A 22,942-nucleotide genomic window follows, 5' to 3' on the forward strand; every position below is an offset into this window, starting at 1 on the left:
AGAAGCATACTTCTGTGAATGTGCCTTTTTCTGTAGTTTTGACTTTGGAACCACTTAAAATTTAACAATTTAAAAGCTAAATAAATAACCCAAAAATTAGAAAGCAAACCTAATACGTATCAAGTTGTTATAAACACGTTGCTTTCAAGTGACTTTAGAATACAATATTTTGCCTGCATCACTAGTGAGATGGAGTCTGAGGACAAAAGAACCACACTGAGACCTTACTCTGCAGTCACTAGTGTTAATGGGAGAAAAACCAGTAGCATATTGAAACTATTTTTATGTATTATATGATAAAGGTAATAAATAATTAGGTTATCATTAGGAGCTAAGATTTTTACAAGTATAAAATCAATATAAACTTGCCGTTATTTTTATCTTTAAAAAATACACATTTCCGAGCCAGCCCTGATTGCCTAGTGATTAAAGTTTGACGCTTCACTGCTTTGGCGGCCCAGGTTCTCTTTCCAGTTGCTGAACCACACTACCTGTCTGTCAGTTGCCATCCTGTGGCTGTGGCAGCAGCTCACACAGAAGAACTAGAACAACTCAAGTAGGATATAGAACCATGAACTGGGACTTTGGGGAGAAAAAAACAAGAGGAAGGTTGGCAACAGATGTTAGCTCAGGGCCAATCTTTCCCTGCAAAACAAACAAAACCAAAAAACCCACATTTCCTAGCAAGGCCCATGAAAAGGACAATTCACAATTCAGTAGCAGTGAGCTGCAGCCTTAGCGCTCACAGGTGGTTGTTTCCTACCAGAAGGACCAGGGACCCTTGAAAAAACGTCTGAGGCAGGAAATAATACAAGGTAAGACTGAGTTATTTTATGCCAGAAGGTAAGGAAATAACAAATATCTCATATCAAGCCAACATGATACAGGACCCAGCAGTGGGGAGATAAGGGGCAGTGGGAGGATTAATTTGAGCATCAAGATAATGTCTGAAGTGGATTGAAACATTAAATATTTAGAAAATCCATAGGGCCATAATCATAGTGAAAAGTCATCGGTTACCTTTGGAAGTTGTTATTGCATCAACTCATTTACTTGAAAATTGACAGAATCGTGTTTCTATGGTCTTTGTTGTATGAAATGCATTTCAGGGAAATAAATTGTTGATAAAAGGAAAGTTCCTTAAAGAAAAATTCCAGCTAATGCAGGAAAAGTGGTGGAATTTAGAAAATTACCATTGCAATCCTTAATTAAATATTAAGGATTTAATATTAAGGCTCAGGTAACAATTGCCAATGAAATGCTAAAATCATTAGGTGACAGTTTAATAAATGGTGATCTCTGAAGGCAGGGATCAGGCTGACCCCACCTGAACCCACTGATCAGTCACCACTAAAAGCTGGACAACCAGATACATGCCTTCTGATGTGACTGACAGTCCACAGCACACTTGTGAAAATTCATTCCTAAGAAACTGTCTGAGTCTAGTCAAGCCTCTGGATGTAACTACTGGTTTATAGGGACAGAGGAATAAGTTAAAGGACACACCAAGAAGCAGACAGCCAATGTTGGACATTCTACAGGACAAATGGCCTGGCTCCTCCAACAAATGGATGACATGAAGGAAAAAGGAGAGCCATAGCAACCAAATGAAACATAGAGATCATGCTTGGACCCTGATTCAAACAAATGAAAAGTGGGGGGGGGGAGGGTGTCCTATCATGCTGGAAATGCCAGAAATCAAATTTGATGTTCTAGTTGTAATTTGATGAAGAAATTACTAGTTGGAATATTAGCTAAGCTAGAGCATTCCAGTTCGTAAATTGGAATATAAATTTAGGAAATACGAATCCAAGATATAGCATGATAATTCCCTCTTACTACTTCACCTCCACCTGAGTTCCAGACTCTATCCAGCTGCACGAGACATCTCCATCGGGATGACAGGCATCTCAGACTGCATGACAGAAACCCGAGCTTGCATATCTTCTGTTCCCCTAAACCCATTCTTCCCCCCCCATTCTTTTTTTTTTTTTTCCTGAGGAAGACTGGCCCTGAGTTACCATCCATGCCCATCTTCCTCTACTTTATACGTGGGATGCCTACCGCAGCATGGCTTCCCAAGCAGTGCTATGTCTGCACCCAGGATCCGAACTGATGAACCCCGGGGACGCCAAAGTGGAACGTGCGCACTTCACTGCCGCACCACCAGGCCAGCCTTCCCCCCCCACCCCCCCATATTTTCTATCGTGGAGTTCCCTTCTACCATCTACCTAGTCACCCTTACCAGGAATCTAGAGAGCCCTCTTTACCGCTTAGATATAAGCGTGTTTAAGTCTTGCACAATTTTCTTCCTACTTTTCAAATCTGTGCTCTCATCTCCTTTGCTAATCCCACTTCCCTAATTCAGACCCTCGTCTTCCTGCGCAATCAAGACATCCTCCTAACCGGTTATCACTTGCAGCCCTTTCCGCCCGTGGCCGTCTACCGCACAGCTGTCAGTTATCTGTAGAGCAAACTGATGATGCCTTTCCTTCGCTTAAACCCTCCAATAGTTGGTATTGAAACTGTCTTATCTCCTTCACATGTGACATCTTTCACAATATTTCCCCACTGAAGTGACCGCAGTGGCATGTTTAATGCCTTTGTGCCTTTGCTTCCACTGTTGCCTCTGCAAACAGTCTCACCCCTCGCGCCCAATTTCAGTTCAGGCGTCAACTCCAGGGGCTTCTGGACTTGCACGTGTACATTTTTATCACTGGGCTGATGACACCGTTGAGTTACTGCATGAGACCACCTTTTGCTACCTTAACTAACTCATTTCTGTGACAGATGAATTTAACTCGAATACAGGGAATATATACTATTCCAACAAAACTCTTCCTCTCTGGATAGATTTTCAAGGGCTTAAAGTGACATAATTTGTTCTAAGGGTCCTTGAAGATGGAACAAGAAAATACTTAGCGGTTCCGCCTTTTCTTCAGCCATCACACAAATTGAGCGTTAGTTAGAGAACCCAGAACATCAGCTTTACCCTCCAAGGCATTGTTTCTCTACCAGGAAACGAATAGTCAGGTGAGCTCTGCAGGTCAGGGCCGCTGGCCCAGGATTCAAAATTGCCATAGTGGAGCCACACGTCAGTGAGTTGGATTGACTAGAAGATAATACTGCTTTATGAAATAATGCCCTTAAAAAATACAGAAACCCCTGTATGTTACTAAACGATTAAACTCGAAGGAAAAGGCAAGCATATGGAGCATACTTTCACAGAAAATATTTTTTATTACTCTGCTCTTTGCACCATGCATGGGAACAGTATGAGTCCAAGAGAAAAGATAAATTCACTGACAGCCAGAATTCACTGAGAGAGATCCAAACTTCTTCGTTTAACATTTAAAAGTAATTTAACTACAGACAGCATCAGGTAAACTAGACTCCTAGTGGATCCTATAAACACTAGGATTTTGTCTACCAGAAAAGTCTCTTCCCGCCAGGACAGGTTCCCAGCAAGCTCAGCAGGTTCTGGAGCTTTTTACCACATTGCTCGCTGGACCCCAGACAGCTGCCCGTGGTCGGCTAAGTGACGGAACACAATACGACTAAGCCTCCAGCGCCGCTTTACACCACGCGGACGGGACGTCATAACACACCGATTTCTGATTCTGACCGGACAGCTATCCCGGGGAAGGGCAGCAATTTCTTCATCAGCCACGTCCTAAGGGAAGTCACAACATTATTACACAGATCGTATGCATTTATTTATTCCAGATGCTTAAGCCAATGCTTAGCGGAAGAGAGCAAATGGCTGGATTCACTAACATAACCAGAGTTTGGCCAAAGAACCCAGGACACAGTAGTGAACCTTAACCTCTGAGTAGAAACAAGTAGACGAGAAAAGTGACAGAAATGTCTGACATGCTCCCGATATGAACTGTTAAAAATTTAGTTGAAACTTTACATAGATAAATGAGAATCCTCAAGCCACAAGTTTGTAAAGCTCAGTAACTTCTCACACACAGCACATAGCTGTGTATCAGCAACTAGATTAAGAGACAGAACATCCTCAGTGCCCCCAGCCCAGCCTATGCCCCCTTTCAGTCACTGACCTGGCCAATAGCTCACCTGATTACTAACAAACACCACAGATGACTTTTCTTGTCCTGGATTTTATGTAACCATAAAGTATGCATTCTTTTTATTAATTTCTGTTTGACTTTGTTCATTCAGCAATATGCTGTGAGATGCAGCCATGCCGCTGCACGTGTCATAATTTGTTCATTCTCACTGGTGGTGATTTTCATGTGTGAATATAATATAACTCAGTTATCCAGTCCACAGCTGATGGGCACCTGGGCAGTTTCAAGTTTTGAGCCATAATGAATAGGGCCGCCACCTATATTCTTGTTGAAGTCATTTGGAAAATATGTGAATGCATTTAAGGCAGTTTACAAATGAGGAAATTGGGGCAAAGGAGACAAAGAACGTGCTGTGAAAGCCTGTAGATGTGTTAGAACTGGGACATAAATCTGACTTGTAAGCTACTTGGCAGGCAACATAGAGCCAGCATCAGTTCCTGGCACTCACAGCCTCTGCACAGCCATCTCTGGTCTCAGACAGGAGACATTCCTGGGGGTCTTTATAAACAATGTCCTCCACGACATCCTGACATCCCAAGTTGAGTTCCTCAGGGACCACTTCCCGTTACTACCTAAATACAGGCAGGTAGCTGAATGCCATTGCAGTAAAGCCATAAAAGAGTGGTCCAGGGCACCCAGTTTTCTGCTCATCTGGCTCAGTCTAGACAAGATTTAAAAGAATCCATAGTAGTGAATGGCCTGTATATTATTCTGCCAGCTTCTATAAACCTTTTTTTTCCTCTGAACTTTTTATAAGTTGAGCAGCCTTGAGTCTAAGTTATATTCCCTGAAGAGACTCTTGAATGTAGGTATCTATGTCACCAGTTATGCGCAGGACCTTATGCTTCAGGAAGCCAAACAGGGCTGACATCCTCTTACTCGAGTTAAGGAGCGTGACGAGAAAGTCAACCTAAATGGAGGCCACCTCAGCACACAGAGGTGAGCAAGGGAGCTCAGACAGGCAGGGTAGGAATGACCCTGGGTAACGAACAGGGTAGGCCACGTCGAAGCACACGGCCCCGTGCATCAGCAAGGCCTCCCAATGCCCTGCGAGGTGAAAGGTTGGGATGAGGTGGGGAGAGACCTCAGGTCAAAGTAACTGCCTAATTTCCGTGTGTTAGCATGCACCAGGCCTTTCCAAGGATCGCCTAACAAAATGGTGAAAAGGCTAGCTAGGAATGAAAAATTCTCTTTAATCTGAAACTCACCAAAATCAGTTTCTAGGGTATTCATTTATGTCGACTGGGAATATTTGATCATATTCTCCAGAAATTATATTGATACTAAATCACAACAAACAGCATCAAAAGTGATCTGATCGGAGTTAATGATCTTGTGGTAGATAGAGACTCATCTTGATTAGCGAACCTGAAGGTCTTTTGGCAAAATGGTGTTCTTCCTGAGCGAATTGATCCGCAGCCTCTCATCTGCATATTCATAGGCCATTCTTCGCCTCTTCACATCACGCAACATTCTCCAGTTCACATAGTAACCTCGAACCTGGCCTGAAGCTGATGAAGGAACCATCTAAGAGATGGAGACAAGGAACAGCGAAGGACAGTCAGACCCAGGCTCTGCCAGTGTTCTCCATCCCGCGACCCTCTTTTAGTCACTATTTGTGACCAATGGGGCTGACCCCGTGGCCAAGTGGTTCAGTTTGCATGCCCCACTTCAGCGGCCCAGGGTTTTGCTGGTTCAGATCCTGGGCACAGACCTAGCACCGCTCGTCAAGGCAATGCTGAGGCGGCATCCCACCTAGCAGAGCCAGAAGGACCTACCACTAGAATATACCACTATGTACTGGGGGCCGGGGAGAAGAAAAAGAAAAGGGAAAATTGGCAACAGATGTTAGCTCAAGTGCCAATCTTTAAAAAAAAATCAAAAAAGTATAAAAAGACATACAGCAGAGTCTCCCTCCCACCTCATCCCTCACCTGCCCAGTAGCCACCCCCTACTTCCAAAAGCATCCACTGTTACTCCTCTCTCATGTATCCTTCCAGAGATTTTTGTCTATACTAATACACGTATTCACTCCCTCTGCCCTGTTTCATCCCCTCCCCCTTTTTTCGCATTTAATAATATTTCTTGAAGATCTTTCCATATCTGTATGTTACAAAGCTTCCTCATTTCCTTTATACTCCACTTGTATGGATGTGACAGTTCAGGACATACCTCAAAATATGGCACCGTGGCCTAGTGGCCTACTGACTATTTCGAGCATAAGGATCTGCGAAATGGCAGGCGCAGGAAGGGCTTTCTGACCTTTCCGGGAAGGGGTAATAAGCCCCTCCCAGGAGACGCGCCCACCCTGTGTCCACGGGAAAGGAGCATCCTTCCCTCTGAAGATGGGGACACTGAGAGGATCTGAGCAAACAGGCCTTGCGAAGCCTCCCCAGGTTTCTACCCTTAGCCCATGCCCTTCGTCCTAGCACATTTCCCCATGCCTTCCACTCGCCATCACACCTAGCATAAATACACCCAGGTCTAACCACTTCTTTGGGTCTTCATTTCCTTATGAAGGCCCCTGTGTCACGTAAAACTTATAAATTTGTATGCTCTTCTCTTGTCAATCTGTCTTCTGTCACAGGGGCCACAGCTGAGAACTCAGAAGGGTAGAAGGAAATGATTTCTTATGCATCGTAATTTATTTAACCTGCGACCAGTGGTGGACAGCTAGACCATCGCTCACATTTATAATTACAAACAAGAGCTGCAGTGGATAACCTCTTACATAAGTCACTTCATATATATTCCTAGATATCAGCAGGATAAATTCTCAGAAGCAGAACTGCCAGGTCAAAGGGTACTCTGAAATTATTATTGACCTGATATTTCTTAGCACTAGTTGTCCAGTAATAAGACACAGAGGCTCCTTAGTGTCACAGGTTTACCCGGTGACAGTTTACAGTTCTGACAGCACAGGCAGAGTACAGGCCACGAGAAGATCAAGTCTCTCCCAAACCAGAGCAAACACTACATGTTAACTAAGTTGCAGCTCTAGAAAATAACAATGGCTTCCTATAACAGCTGTCTACAGAAGAAATGTATGCACTGCATTACACAGAATGAAAACTGAACATGAGAACGCTATACTAGTACACTAGCACCTTCGAGGCTGAAAGTCTCCTGGGGAAATACAACAATCCTACAACCACCTTTCGGAAATAAGACAAGCACCAGTGGAATTTCAATATCACTTTGGCACATGATGGAGTCAAATGAGTATCCTGGTCACTGTGGCTGAAAATAAGTGTCACGCAAAAGGGGGCTTCAGCAAGGCTTTGAAGGACCGACAGAATTTTCATACGGGGGGGGGCAGGGGAGGGGAGAGGTGAAGTCTGTCCAAACCAAAGGAGGAAATGAACAAGAGACATTCATGAGACCAGCGGGGATCATTCTGGCTGAAAGAAACAATTCACGTTGAGGGACAACGCAAGGATTGCTTTCACCTACGAAACTGAAAGTTGAGACTTAGAAAACAAAATTAAATATTTTTTCCTTCAATTCTTTTTCAAACTATTCCTAATCAACTTCCTCTCTACTATCTCCTAATGGGTTTCTTTTTTTTTTTTAAATCTTTCATTCCTTTTTGTATAATTTTTTTTCTGACTATAAAAGTAATATACTTTTGAAATAAAGCATTTATTGGTCTACTGTCTTATTTCTTCTGTGAATGTTTTGTGCCTTGCCCACACTTCCACCATACTGTATTTTCGTCTCAGTTTCTAACAGCGCTTTATATACTAAGATCGCATTCTATTCCGTTCCGTACACATCCTATCCTGCCCTCCCTCTCACCCTCCTCATCTCCTAAAACTCTTCCACTGGCTCCTCTTCAGCTCACGGTCTACCATCATCAAAATCTTCTCAATCCTCAACCTCTTCTCTTAACGTCCCTTCCGAGTTTTGCTCTAGGTGAACCCTGAACCCCTCCTGAGAGCTTCTCCTGGAGCTCTTTTTCCTCCCACAACTGGCCGTGGAGGTAGGGAGGTGTATTCCTCGCTCTTCACTGCAGCTTCCAGAGCCTCCTTCCTTCCCGAAAGGCAGCTCTGACTCTCGTGCCACTGAGCTGTACCTCCCACCACCCCTCACTGTTGCCGTCATCGACCACAGCCCCCCCCAATCCCCTTTCATTTGTCACTGAATTTAGATCCTGGCTCACTGCCACTCTCTGTAATATTCTTCTTGTCTTATTCCTGGTGATCTCACCATACAGGCAGTTATACCCTGATCTTTCCTTCCTTGAGCTCCTCTCCTCCAGAGATTTGTGTCCTTCACTCTTCTTTACCTACTCACCTCCCTGCGCTAGGTCTTTTACTACCATCAGTGCAAGCTTCCTATTAGCTCAGTTTGTGTATCTCATTCTCTATCACTTCGTTGTAGCTTGTTCCTCTAACACCCCCAAAACAAGCCCGCTGGAACGTTTAATCCCTTGATCCTAGCAGCTTTTCACTGTCTCTCAGCTTCTGATTTCCCATCACCCCCTTACCCAGCCTGAATTCCATGGTCCATAAATACAATGCTGTCTTTTGTACATCCTCAATTTCCTGGCCTCAACTCCACTTTCTCTTTAATTATGAAATTAGAAGCAATATGAAGAGCTTTCCATAAACTCCCACTAACTACATCTACCCACTTCTGAGCGTCTGTAATCATATGCTCCCCATTCCCTGCTGTGATCAAAGATCTGCTCTGTACGACAGAAGCCACTTACCACATACGGCTAGGAAGCACTTGAAATGCAACTAGTGCAACTGGGGAATGTAATTCTCAATTTTATTTAATTTTAATTATTTAAAAAATTTAAACTGAAGCAGAGTAAACATTAAACAACTTTATTGTTTTGGTAGGACTACATTTTCCACTTTAATGGTGGAAAACTTAGCATCCAGAGATGTGCTGTAAGTGTAAAATACAGACCGGATTTTGAAGCTCTAGTATGAAAAAAATGTCAATATCTCATACATAACTTTTACAGATATGTTTGAAATAACAATATTTTGGATATACTGAGTTAAATAAAATATTTTATTAAAATTATTCCATCTGTTTCTTTTTACTTTCTTAAGGTGGCTGATAGAAAATTTTAAATTACACATGTGGTTGGCATTATCTTTCTGTTGGGCAACGCTGCTACAGCTAAACTGCCCACGTTCCTAAGACCAACAACTGCACATGAGACCCATCACCTCTTGCCTGCACAAGCCTACAGCTCCAGCAATTCTTCCTTCTCCCACATCATCGATTTTTCCTGCTCTACAGGATCTTTCCCTCTAACACAAAAACATGCAGTTACTTCTGTCACGTTAAAAAAAACACCATCACAAAACACCCACTCTTAACCCACCTTCTCCTGGAGCTATTGACCCACTTTTCTGCTTCCTTTTGCAGCAAAAAAAGGGCTTATCTATACCTCTGGTCTCCAATCTTTCCTCCTATTCTCTCTTGAACTCTTTCCTCCTACCACGCCATAGGACTGCTATGATCGAGGTCCCAACGACCTCCACGCTGCTAAAGCCAATAGCCAACTCTCAGCCTTTCTTTTGCTTGACCTGCCAACTCTGCGCAGAGGGGACCACTCCCTGCTCCTTGAAACTGTGTTATGCCTGTTTCCAGGCCACCACGCTCTCCTGGCTTTCCTCCCCCCTCGCTGAGCTCCTTTCAAGTCTCCTTTGCTTGGCTCTCATCTCCTAATGCTGGAGTCACCAGGGCCTCAATCCTCGGGCCCCTTCTCCCCTCCACCGACACTCACTTCCTTACAAAGCGGAGTCCATCTGCAGCTTTCCAGGCCAGTAAGTTATACTACGCTTATGACTCCCAGACTTACACCTGCGGCTCGGACCTCCCCCGAACCAGGCCGGAGGAGGGAAGCGGGCGGAGGGACCCCTGGGACGGGTCTGCACTGGACGCTACAGGTGGCAGAGCACTGGGGGACCCGCAGGTTTGGAGATACAGAGGGGCGGTGGGCATGAGGGTAAAGGCGCGGGCCTGACCTGCCGGACGGTCCGCAGCAGAGAGCTCAGCATGGAGGCCGCCATATTGTCCGCCGCAAGCATCAAACCGCTGCAACTTTATTGACACTGCCGGATGCGGGGAGAACGGAGGGGCGGGGCCTGGGCCGCAGGGGGCGGGGCGGGGCGGGCGGCGGGCGGGTCTTTAGCCTATTGGAAGGAGAGTTAGTTATTGGATTTGCGTTCTCGCGATATTTAACGGAAGTTGAGCAAATGAAGAACCTGGGAGAGCAGCTTCGATGCCTTTGCTGAGGAGTGACGTTCTTTACGTTGCTTCCTTTCTGTCTGCTTCGTACATCCTGTAAACTACCTGCCTACCGACTCGCCTCCTTTCCTTCCGCCTCCGCACCTACCGGTTCCTCGTTACCATTTTCTCTGCCCCGAAGTCCTCGGTCTCGCTCAACCTGCTCCTCCTCCTCCTCTGTCCTCCATTCAGTTTAGGGTGCCGCTTGCCAGAAACCCAGAATTGTTGCCAGCTCGTCTTTTTCTGTTATCTCTCCTGTAGTTTTTGCAAATCTCTCCACTGTAGTAGTGATAATGATCACGTTGATAGTGGTGATGATAAAGATAGTTACTGTTTATATGTGTAGGGTTATATATCTATTATATGTAATAGATATAAAATATATATTATTTTAAACATATATTCTGTATTGGGTTTTAGGTGAAAAGCGCTTAAAACATTTTGGTTTTTGGGCCAGGGGAGCATTGCCATTTAAAAACTGCTTTCAGTTTATAATGCAGGGAACTTTCAGATCATCTTTATAGCAGAACCCTTTGAGGGGGCCCCTTTCCTTTGTATGGATGTAAGGTAAGTACCACCCACCTACTGTTCTAGTAGAAGAGTATCGAGGAGTATGTATTAGCTTAGCAAAGACCTGTATCTTAGACGTGTTGATGGATGAAGTGAGGAGATGCCCATGTGCTATTTACGTCTGTGTTGTTGAACAAGAAGCCTTCTGGGAAGAGAAGGTAAAGGCAGACTCCTTTCTTTAGAGGCTCAAGTTTATTGGAACCCGTTTAACGGACTGGAGAGGGGTTGACTGAGGCCAGCTAGCAGGAAAGGACAACATGAGCCCCTGTCATGGTAGAATCAGAACACTCCTGGACCAGTGTCAGGCAGGCATCTATTCCTAATTCTAGCCCATGTAATGCCTTTCTCTCCCTCCCCACAATTGAGGGTCATTTTCTGTAATCGGCTTACAAAATGGGTGAGCCAGCTTTGTGCACAGTGGCCTTTTGCTTCTTTCTGTAAAACTAATTCTGAAAGCATCTTTAAACAGCACTAGTAACTTTTTAAAAAATTGTGGTAAAGTATACATAACATAAAATTTACCATCTCAACAATTTTTAAGTGTAAGAGTTCAGTGGCATTAAGTACATTCATGTTGTATAACCATCACCACCATCCATGTCCGGAACATTTTTGTCTTCCCAAACCAAAACTTGACACCCGTTAAACAGTAGCTTCCCATTCTGCCCTCACCGACCACCACCATTCTGCTTTCTGTCTCCATGAATTTGATTACTCTAGGTACCTCACATGAGTGGAATCATACACTTGTCCTTTTGTGACTGACTTCTTTCACTTAACGTAATGTCTTCAAGCGTCATCCATGTTGTACCATGGGTCAGTACTTCATGACTTTTGATGGCTGAATAATACTCCATTGTAAGGATATGCCACATTTTGTTTCTCTATTCGTCTGTTGATGGACACTTGCCTTGCTCCTACCTTTTGGCTATTGTGAATAATGCTAGTATGTACATGTGTGTACAAATATCATAAACAACATTAGTATCTTTTTAGGCTGTTTTTCACTTTAAGAAGAGATTAAAGCAATCTAGTGACTGGTAAGATAGGAAGCTCTGAGATAGTGAGATAAGACTCCCAGGTCTGCTTTCCCTAATTGTGTTGGTTTTGTAAAACAACCTAAGATTTTCCCCCCAATGCACCCTCCTCCATTAGTGTGTGGGGAAACCTGGCAAGCCCTAAAGAAGGCTCACTTTACCTCGAGTTCTCCCAAGACACCTGTGATTCTCCCTGGCCGTTTGACAGAATGTGGGGAAGGCTCTTGGCCTTACTGTCCTGGAATACTAGGATCAGGAACCATTATCATTCATTCATTTATTCATTCAACAAATATGTCTTAAATGCTTATTATGTACCATTGTGTATGTGTGTGTGAGGTGGGGTGACAGAAAAAAGTCCCCACTCTTCTGATGCTTATATTCAGTTGAGGATTATAGATTTAGATGCAGGTGGAGATAACCACCATTGCTAGTTATATTGTCTTTGCTTTTTCCTTATAGTCTTTCCTGTAGAGGCCTAAAAGTTACTTTTTTGGGGGGATAGTAAATTTTAAGAGTTAAATGTTTTGAGGTTTGATTGTGAGAGACTGTTCTAGTCACCATGTTGATTCTGGACCTAATAAAATGGCAGGAATGATAGTGTAGATGATGAAATAGGTTCAGCGAACTTAGGTGACTTGCCCAGCTCACAGAGCTAGTCCTGGACCAAGGCACATGCTCTTAATCCAGACTCCACGCAGTCCCCTGGAGAAGCCACAGCTCAAGGACACAGGCCTGACTGCTGTTAGGGAATCCTTACTTATGGAATGTACTAATTGGTTAATGTAGAAATTTTGTGCCAGTTCAATCAATACCCCAGTGGAATTTTTCTTAACTTAAAATAATTCTAGAATATAGATAAAAGAATAAGTGGGATGAGAGGGAGGTAGAAAGCTATGAAATTTTTGAAAAATGAAAATAACTAGTAGTCTTGCCCTACCAGATGTTAAAATGCCATATTTTGTAAAGCCACAGTAATTGAACTAGTGCGGTGCTGGTGCCAAAATCAACTGACAGGTAAGTGAACTCGAATAGACAGGCCACAAAGAAACCCATTAGAATTAGAATTTGGTTAGATATTAAAGGAAGCATAAAAATCGTTGACCAAGTGGAACTGGAACAGCTAGTTAAAGATTTGGAAATAAAATTTTTAATTATATCTTACCTCTTACCATAGATCAAAATAAATTTTAGAGATTATTTTAAGTTAAAGAATTAAATGCTAACAAAGCCTTTAAAAAACAGAAGAAAATAGATGAAAAAATATATATATAATAAAATATATATTTTCCTTCTTCTTCTCTCCAAAGCCCCCCAGTACATAGTTGTATATTCTAGATGTAGGTCCTTCTGGTTGTGCTCTGTGGGATGACGCCTCAGCATGGCTTGATGAGTGGTGCTAGGTCCAAGGCCAGGATCTGAACCAGCAAAACCCTGGGCCACCAAAGTGGAGCACGTGAACTTAACCACTTGGCCACGGGGCCAGCCCCTAGATGAATATATTTTTAAACACTTAAATTCCAGTAGACAATTCTCAGAATGTCTAATAACATTAAAAATATTCAGCCTCACTAGTTTCTAAGAGAGAGCAAATTAAAACAATGACATAATTTAATCTAGCAAATTGACAAAGGTTAAAAAAAATTCAGTGTTCTTATGGATGTGGGGAAATAGGTAATTTCATATGCTAGCGGTAGAAATATAAATTGGCATGACTTGTGTACGAAGCAATTTGGCAAGAGTCTTTTCAAAATTTTTATCTATTGACTCAGTTATAGCACTTTTAGGAATATATTCCAGGGAAATACTGAGAAACTCTAACATTTGTATATGAGGACACTTAATATGGGATTATTTATAATAAGAACAAATAAATACCTTAAAAGTCTAGCAGTGGGGGCGAGTTAAATGAATAAAGAAATAACATGTTATAGTCCTAGTTTAATGTTTAATTCTAGTGCTAAATTTAAATATATATATGTATAACAATACAGGCATAGTTGTAGATTAGATAGAAAGAAAAACGATTAAGAAGGAAATACGCTCAAATACTAAGAGTCATAGGTGAATGACCAGATTACTGATTATATTTATGTTCCTTAAATTTTTCCAATTTCCCTATAATTTACATGTATTGCTTTTAGATTCACAAAAATTTTGAAGTTGATTTAAAAATATTAACCTGTCCTTGTGTTTTTATGCTTCTATTATTTCACCCAAAATATGTGAAAAATGTGTTTCTCAAGGGGCCTGAAGGACGGGGTCACGCTCCGGTCCCTCTCAGTATCCTCTGCTTATCCTTGGGGACAGGCACAGTCAGAGCCCTGGACAAGGCAGGGAGAAATGAAGAGTGCGGGATGCAGGCCTCCTTCATGTGTGGTCCTAGGCGTCCACTCGCCCTTTGGGTTTCATTTCTCTGGCTGCTCTGTGTCTACCATCAAATAAATTGTAGTTCCTCTGGTGTCTAGCCTGTAACTCAGACAAAATCCATCATTTCCTTAACCTCTCTGTTTTTGAGAGGATTAATTAATTATTCCTTTTTATTATTTTGTAACTGGTAAGTCACAGGGTTAACTTGGCTGCAGCCCTCGGAGGTGCACGCTAAGAATATTTCCTCGGCATATGCTTGGCCCTGGAGTCCTTGTCTGGCCCAGGCTGACTCGGCAGCTTCCCAGGACCGTCTGCCCTCCCCACTTCGCCCCTGCAGTGCTTCACCACACGGTGTTCCCCAGGAGGGGCTCCCACGTAGGGAGGGCTCAATCTGGTTTGATTCAAAAGAGCCAAACTTCTCGGCCTTTTGGTGGGCCAGTGGTCCATGTGTGGGAACAGCTGTGAGAGGAACTACAAAGAGGAGGAAGGTGGGAGTGAAGGAAAACATGTGGAGGGAGAGAGAAAGGCAGAGACACACAAGCGTTTGCAGCCTGGCTCTGCAATGGCGTGTATGGATAGCCTGCCTTCGTTAACCACCGCCAGCTGAATAGGAATCCTGTCTGTGTACCAGCTTGGCTGTGGCGTGTGGGTGGCCTCAGCGCTTACTTCTGGAAGCACCCGCAGGGGCCTTGGCCTGTGAGTCTCCTCCTGGAGCTCTGTGCTGTGCACAGGATTGAACACAGGGTGGCAGTAACATCACATCTGGCCTCCAACGCCCGCCCTGCCACCTTCGCCCTGTTCCCCCACACACAGCCTGATGCAAGCTGGAAACACACACACACACACTCACACACGGCTGTCTTCCAACCGAGGTGGTAACATGTTACCTCATCAGGTGGGACCTGTGTTGGATTGAGTTTGCCTCTTCTGTAGGCATCGCAGGCAGGACAGGCTACGTGAGTTCCAGAGCCCAGTGCAAAAGGAAAATGGAGGGCCCCTTGTTCAAAAAGCAGGAAAAAGATGCTGTTAAGGGTAGTAAAATATAAAGCCAAGCTCAGTGAGACTGTACCTCAGGCGCCTCTCCCTTCTTGCCTGGGGCTTCTTGGAGGTTGACACGGGACACCTGAGGAACCAGGGCCTGCTCGGCACTCACACACACACATGGCTACCGAGTGCAAGCCAACAGACACCCATGGGGAGCCCTGACGATAGGGGATGGAAGCCTATGGATAACACGTTTCCTATGACGCCTCCAAGGTCTCAGAGATACGGAGCAGCAGTCCCTAACAAAGTCACACATCCTGGTGTTGCTTTTTCCCCCTTTCTTGTTCCCCTGCCCTGACCCCTCACTCCTGCTCCCCGGGGTTGCTGCCCAAATCTACTGCTTGCACATAAACCTCTGACTTGGATTCTGCTTTTGCAGGTGGTGGGAGAGTAGCAGGGGAACCCAGGCTAAGAGAGAAATATCCCATCCAACAGATGATCCACAGCTTGCTGCTTCTACATCTAATCCTCTTTCACATTTTCTCCATTCCTGCTCCTGCTCCTCTGGTTCAAACCCTCTTCATCGCTTGCCTGAACTAGTAATAACTGGATTCCTAACTGCTCTTTCTGCCTCCCTTTTTATTTTACGTAACCCATCACCTTTCCCCAAAAACATCCACCCTTTTCAGCTGCCAGAGTGAACTTTCTAAAACTACAGCTACTCCCTTTTAGTAGGTCCCCCTGCCTCCAAGGTGGTTCTCCCTCTGGAAGCCTTCATTTCCGGCAACCTTTCCATTCAGTTCGGTTTATTTCATCAAATGCTTAATTAACACCAGGCACCTAGTAGTTTCTGCCATCCAAGGGGTGAGGAGCAGGCGACAACATGGGTGATGGGGGAAGATGCTACAAATTACCGAGGTGAGCGGTGCAGAATATGTCGCATGTCAACACAATCCCAAATAAAGGCTTTGGGCTGGTCCGCCCCAGTCGAGGGGCCCAAAAATGCTTTTCCACTGGGCCAGAACCACTGCTGGGGTTTTGGTGTGGAGAGAGGAGAATTTGCTTTGCAGAACTTGGATGTTGTGAGAAAAGAAGGTTCTGAGTGAGGGCAAATGTGTGAAAAGCCTTTTTAACTTCACATTAATCATAAAGACTGATGTCTAAATAAAGGCAATGGGATTGACGTTTTTCACATCTTAAATTAGTAGTAGCGGGTATGGTACTCAATTTCCGCTTACCATCCCTGACTCACAAAAAAATATGTTACATTTTCTTGCCAGCAGTCTCAAGGAGATGCTTGCGTATTTGTTTTGATTTGTTGCAGATAATGTGCATACAAAGAGGTTTTCTTCTCTGAGTCTCATTTTCCATCCAGATATTCAGTGTCTTCCTGACTTGAAGACTTGAAATTGTTGATTTTCTACGCCCCTAATTCTGCCTGCGGGCCGCTGGATACGGTGTGCGGGTTGGTCCTGGCCAGGGGGCGATGAGCCTGACGTCCAGCCCACTCAGTTTGCGGGGTCTGGCTCCCCGGCTCGCAGCCGCATTCCTTTTCTTTAGTTCTGCCAAGATTCAGAGATGTCAAGTAAATTGGTGCTTGAGATGGAAAGGGTTTAGGATAATCCTGTTTAACCAGTGAGGCCCAGCTCAGCAGGTAATTCTCAACCCTTCTATCCAGCTTCCAGGGTTTATAATCTCAGTCATGGCCTTGGTGTCTGTGTGCAGAAGCACATACTATCAACTCCTCTTTTCAAATTTCAGCTACTTCCTTCCTCTCAGGCTAATTCCCAATTCTAAGGACCAGGTTTACTTTTTGTTGTTGTTGATTAAAATATTTTATTTATTTTGCATGGTATCATGTACTGTTAACCTTTGAGCACAATACTTTGTTTTTTTAAAATTTTATTGAGGTCATAATAGTTTATAACATTGTGAAATTTCAGTTGTGTGTTACTGTTTGTCAGTCACCATATAAATGTGCCCCTTCCCCTCTTATACCCACGCTCCAAATTCCTTCCCCTCTGGTAACCACTAATCTGTTCTCTTTGTCTGTGTGTTACTTTATCTTCCACATATGAGAGAAATCATACGATGTTTGTCTTTCTCTGTCTGGCTTATTTCGCGTAACATGATACCCTCCAGGTCCATCCGTGTTGTTACAAGTGGCATGAGTTTGTCTCTTTTTATGGCTGAGTAGTGTTCCATTGTATATATACCACATCTTCTTTATCCATTCATCAGTCAATGGGCACTTGGGTTGCTTCCACATCTTGACTATTATGAATAATGCTGCAACGAACATAGGGGTGCATAAGCCTCTTTGTATTGTTGATTTCAAGTTCTTTGGATAAATATTCAGCAGTGGGATGGCTGGATCGTATGGTAGTTCTATTTTTAATTTTTTTTGGAAATCTCCATACTGTTTTCCACAGTGGCTGCACCAGTTTGCAATCCCCCCAGCAGTGTATGAGGGTTCCCTTTTCTCGACATCCTCTCCCACATTTGTTATTTTTTGCCTTGGTGATTGTAGCCATTCTAATGAGTGTAAGGTGATATCTTAGTGTAGTTTAGATTTGCATTTCCCTGATGATTAGTGATGTTGAACATCTTTTCATGTGTTTATTGGCCATCTGTATATCTTCTGTGGAAAAATCTGTGGTCATATCCTCTGCCCATTTTTTAGTCTGTTGTTTGTTTTTTTGTTGTTGAGTTGTATGAATTCTTTATATATTTTGGAGATTAACCCCTTGTCTGATGTATGATTTGGAAATATTTTCTCCCATTTGGTGGGTTGTCTTTTCGTTCTGCTCCTGATTTCCTTTGCCTTGCAGAAGCTCTTTAGTCAGATGAAGTCCCACTTGTTTATTTTTTCTTTTGTTTCCCTTGCCCAAGTAGACATGGTATTCGAAAAGATCCTTGTAAGACTGATGTCGAAGTGTGTACTGTCTATATTTCCTTCTAGAAGTTTTATGGTTTCAGGTGTTACCATCAAGTTTTTTTTTTTTAATGCATTTTGAGTTAATTTTTGTGTATGGCAAAAGATAATGGTCTACTTTCATTCTTTTGCATGTGGCTGTCCAGTTTTCCCAACACCATTTATTGAAGAGACTTTCCTTTCTTCATTCCATTCTTAGCTCCTTTGTCGGAGGTTAGCTGTCTGTAGATGTGTGGGGTTTTTTTCCTGGGCTGTCAATTCTGTTCCATTGATGTGTACATCTTTTTATGCATGTGTGTGAGGAAGATTGGCCAAGAGCTAACATCTGTGTCAATCTTCCATTTTGTATGTTGGATGCCACCACCGCATGGCTTGATGAGTAGTGTGTGGGTCTACACCCAGGATCCAAACCCACACACCCCAGGCCACCGAAGCAGAGCACTTGAACTTAACCACTACACCACCAAGCCAGCCCGTGTGTGTCTGTTTTTGTACCAGTACCGTGCTGTTTTTACTACTGTTGCTTTGTGGCGTATTTTAAAGTCGTGAATTGTGATGCCTCCAGCTTTGTTCTTTTTTCTCAGGATTGCTTTAGCTATTCAGAATGTTTTGTTGCCACATATGGATTTTAAGATTTTTTTGTTCTTTTTCCATGAAGAATGTCATTGGGATTTTGATTGGGATTGCATTGAATCTGTAGATTGCTTTAGGTAGTATGACATTTTAACTATGTTTATTCTTCCAATCCATGTGCATGTAAGATCTTTCCATTTCTTTATGTCATCATTGATTTCTTTCAATAATGTCTTATAGTTTTCACTGTATAGGTCTTTCACCTCCTTGGTTAAATTTATTCCTAGATATTTTATTCTTTTTTTTTTTTATTGTAAATGAGATTGTATTCTTGAGTTCTCTTTCTGTTAGTTTGTTATTAAAATATAGAAAGGCAACTGATTTTTATGAGTTGATTTTGTACCTTGCAACTTTACTGTAGTTGTTGATTGTTTCTAATAGTTTTCCAATGGATTCTTTAGGGTTTTCTATATATAAAATTATGTTGTCTACAAAGAGTGAGAGTTTCACTTCTTCATTGCTTATTTGGATCCTTTTATTTCTTTTTCTTGCCTAATTGCTCTGGCCAAAACCTGCAGTACTATGTTGAATAAGAGTGGCAAGAACGGGCACCCTTGTCTTGTTCCTGTTCTCAGAGGGATGGCATTCAGTTTTTCCTGGTTGAGTGTGATGTTGGCTGTGGGTTTGTCATATATGACCCTTGTTATGTCAAAGTACTTTCCTTCTATACCCATTTTATTGAGAGTTTTTATCATAAATGGATGTTGTATCTTGTCAAATGCTTTCTTTGCATTTATTGAGATGATTGTGTGGTTTTTATTCCTCATTTTGTTAATGTGGTGTATCACACTGATTGATTTGTTGATGTTGAATCATCCCTGTGTCCCTGGTGTAAATCCCACTTGATCATGGTGTATGATCCTTTTAATGTATTGCTGTATTCAGTTTGGCAATATTTTGTTGGGGATTTCTGCATCTATGTTCATCAGCAATATTGGCCTGTAATTTTCCTTCCTTGTGTTGTCCTTGTTTGGTTTTGGAATGAGGGTGATGTTGGCCTCATAAAATGTGTTAGGAAGTGTTCCATCCTCTTCTACTCTTTGGAATAGTTTGAGAAGGATAAGTATTAAATGTTCCTTGAATGTTTGGTAGAATTCCCAGAGAAGCCATCTGGTCCTGGACTTTTCTTTTTGGGAGGTTTTTGATTACTGTTTTAATCTCTTTACTTGTGATTGATCTATTCAAATTCTCTATTTCTTCTTGATTCAGTTTTGAGAGGTTGTATGAGTCTGAGAGTTTATTTGTTCTTTCTAGATTGTCCAATTTGTTGGCATATAGTTTTTCATAGTATTCTCTTATAATCCTTTGTATTTCTGTGGTCTCTCTTGTAATTTCTCCTCTTTCACTTCTGATTTTATTTATTTGAGGCTTCTCTCTTTTTTTCTTAGTGAGTCTGGCTAAGGGCTTGTCAATTTTATTATTTCGAAGAATCAGCTCTTAGTTTCATTGATCCTTTCTACTGTGTTGGGTTTTTTTTTGTTGTTTCAATTTCATTTATTTCTGCTCTAATTTTTATTATTTCCCTCCTTCTGCTGACTTTGGGCTTTGTATGTTCTTCTTTTGCTAATTCTGTTAGGTGTAGTTTAAGATTGCTTATTTGAGATTTTTCTTGTTTGTTAAGGTGGGCATATATTGCTATGAATTTCCCTCTTAGGACTGCTTTTGCTGCATCCCATATGAGTTGGTATGGTGTATTTTCATTTTCACTTGTCTCCTGATATTTTTTTATTTCTTCTTTAATTTCTTCAATGATCCGTTGGTTGTTCAGTAGCATGTTGTTTAGTCTCCACATATTTGTCACTTTCCCAGCTATTTTCTTGTAGTTCATTTCTAGTTTCATAGCATTATGGTTGGAAAAGATGCTTGGTATGATTTCAATCTTCTTAAATTTATTGAGGCTTGCCTTGTTTCCCACCGTATGGTCTATCCTTGAGAAGAAAGTGTATTCTGCTGTTTTTGGATGGAGTGTTCTATATACATCTATTAAGTCCATCTGGTCTAGTTTTTTTTGTTTAATTCCACTTTTTCCCTGTTGACTTTCTGTCTGGATGATCTATCCATTGATGTAAGTGGGGTGTTAAGGTCCCCTACTATTATTGTGTTGTTATTAATATCTCCTTTTAGGTTTGTTAATAGTTGCTTTATGTACTTTGATGCTCCTGTGTTGGGTGCATGTATATTTATAAGTGTTATTTCTTCTTAATGGAGTGTCCCTTTTATCATTATATATTGCCCCTCTTTGTCTCTCATTGCCTGTTCTATCTTGAAGTCTACTTTGTCTGATGTAAGTATGGCAACACCTGCCTTCTTTTATTTGCCATTGGCTTGAGTATTGTCTTCCATCCCTTCACTCTGAGCCTGTGTTTGTCTTTAGAGCCGAGACATGTTTCTTGGAGGCAGCTTATTGTTGGGTCTTGTTTTTTTAATCCATCCTGCCACTCTGTGTCCTTTGATTGGAGGATTCAAACCATTTACCTCTAGAGTGATTATTGATACAAGAGGACTTAGTGCTGCCATTTTATCACTCATTTTCAAGTTGTTCTATATTTCCTTTGTTTCTTGTTCCATGTATTTTGCACTACAAATTCAGTTTGTTAGTTCTCTATGATGGTTTTCTCAGTTTTCTCTTTATTTATTATTTGTATCTCTGTTCTGATTGTTTGTTTAGTAGTTACCATGAGGTTTGTATAAAAATTTCATAAATGTGATAGTCTATTTTCTGATAGCCTCTTATTTCCTTAGCCTAAGCAGGTTCCATCTCTTTCTTCTTTCTTTCTAAGTTGTTGTTGTCACAACTTATTCCATCTTGTGTTGTGAGCTTGTGGTTAAAATGATGAAATTATAGTTATTTTTGATGTTTTCCTTCCCTTTATCTTTAACGTCATAATTGTTTGCTAACCTGTTCTGATAGAAGCCTTCAATTTTCTGATTTTGTCTGTCCATTTATCTCCTTGCTCAACGCTTTGTGAATGCTTTCTTTTTCTTTCAAGTATGAGGACCTTCTTGATGATTTCTTGTGTGTCAGGGGTGGGTCTTGTGGCAATGAACTCCCTTAGTTTTTGTTTGTCTGGGAAAGTTTTTATTTCTCCATCATATCTGGAGGATATTTTTGCTGGACAGAATATTCTTAGCTGAAAGTTTTTGTTGTTCAGAATTTTGATATATCATTCCACTCTCTCCTAGCCTGTAAGGTTTCTGCTGAGAAATCCACTGAAAGTCTAATAGAGGTTCCTTTGTAAGTTATTTTCTTCTGCCTTGCTGCCCTTAATATTTTTTCTTTGTCATTGACTTTTGCTAGTTTTATTAACATATGCCTTAGAGAAGGTCTTTTTACATGGTGTAATTAGGAGTTCAATTAGTTTCTTTTACTTGTATCTCCAGCTGCTTCCTCAGATTTGGGAAGTTCTCAGCTATTATTTCTTTGAACAAGCTCTGTGCTCCTTTCTCTCTCTCTTCTCTCTCTGCGATACCTATAATCCTTATGTTGTATTTTCTAATTGAATCACATATTTCTCAGAGAATTTCTTCATTTCTTTTTAGTCTTAGTTCTCTCTCCTCTTCTATCTAAAGCATTTCTGTATTTCTGTCCTCCAGATTGCTAATTCTATCCTCCATAATATTAGTTCTGTTATTCAGGGAGTCCAGATTTTTCTTTATTTCATTCATTGTGTTTTTCATCTCCAACATTTCTGATTGGTTTTTCTTTATAGTTTCAATCTCTTTTGTGAAGAATTCCCTCTGTTCATTAATTTTGTTCCTGATTTCATTGAACTGTCTATCTGAATTTTCTTGTAACTCATTGAGTTTTTTTTATGATAACTGTTTTGAATTCTCTATCATTTAGATTGTAAATTTCTGTGCCTTCAGGATTTATTTCTGGGTGCTTGTCATTTTCCTTTTGGTCTGGAGTATTAATATATATTCATAATATATACTTCATACTGTTTGATGGTGTGGATTTCTGCTTTTGCATAGTGATAGTATCTGGTTGCAGATTCCACCTGTTGCCCCTTGGGGCAGGGGGGCAGGAGCTGTGTATTCTGAACCCACCATGATCCTTGGCA

The 22,942-nt window shown here is 41.9% G+C and overlaps 2 protein-coding genes across 9 annotated transcripts in view; one reads left to right on the forward strand and one right to left on the reverse strand.

The window, feature by feature from the left end:
* Nucleotides 1–3,220: 3,220 nt before the first annotated feature.
* On the reverse strand, nucleotides 3,221–10,212 carry MRPS14 (mitochondrial ribosomal protein S14). 2 transcript variants are annotated; one of them, XM_001497781.5, is made up of 3 exons: nucleotides 10,088–10,212; nucleotides 5,463–5,621; nucleotides 3,221–3,673 (listed from the first exon to the last, which is right to left on the reverse strand). In XM_001497781.5, the coding sequence occupies exons 1-3, from the start codon at nucleotides 10,148–10,150 to the stop codon at nucleotides 3,491–3,493; spliced, it is 405 nt and encodes a 134-aa protein (XP_001497831.2). In that variant the 5' UTR covers nucleotides 10,151–10,212; the 3' UTR covers nucleotides 3,221–3,490. The 2 variants fall into 2 exon arrangements, with proteins under 2 accessions (XP_001497831.2, XP_070123831.1); XM_070267730.1 differs by having other exon boundaries at nucleotides 9,847–10,148.
* TNN (tenascin N) overlaps nucleotides 9,538–22,942 on the forward strand; it is a 104,391-nt gene continuing 90,986 nt past the window's right edge. For 4 of the 7 annotated variants that reach the window (XM_070267724.1, XM_070267720.1, XM_070267725.1 and 1 more), the window contains exon 1: nucleotides 16,087–16,228. Coding sequence is in view for 2 of the 7 variants with exons in the window: in XM_023640584.2 (XP_023496352.2) it covers nucleotides 9,697–9,886 (190 nt within the window). In the remaining 5 variants the exon portion in view is untranslated. Of the gene's footprint in view, nucleotides 9,887–10,302; nucleotides 10,361–16,086; nucleotides 16,229–22,942 lie in introns of those variants that run through there. The other 3 variants (XM_023640584.2, XM_023640587.2, XM_070267723.1) reach the window with 3 other exon arrangements.

Source organism: Equus caballus, chromosome 5 (assembly GCF_041296265.1).
Source record: "Equus caballus isolate H_3958 breed thoroughbred chromosome 5, TB-T2T, whole genome shotgun sequence".
Lineage (NCBI taxonomy): Eukaryota > Metazoa > Chordata > Mammalia > Perissodactyla > Equidae > Equus > Equus caballus.

Coding starts and splice junctions, on each gene's coding strand:
- MRPS14 (XM_001497781.5), bottom strand. CDS start 10,150: ATGCTTGCGGCGGACAATATGGCGGCCTCCATGCTGAGCTCTCTGCTG. Junction 5,622..10,087: donor TGCTGCGGACCGTCCGGCAG/GTCAGGCCCGCG, acceptor TCCATCTCTTAG/ATGGTTCCTTCATCAGCTTC. Junction 3,674..5,462: donor TTTTGCCAAAAGACCTTCAG/GTTCGCTAATCA, acceptor GACTTCCCTTAG/GACGTGGCTGATGAAGAAAT.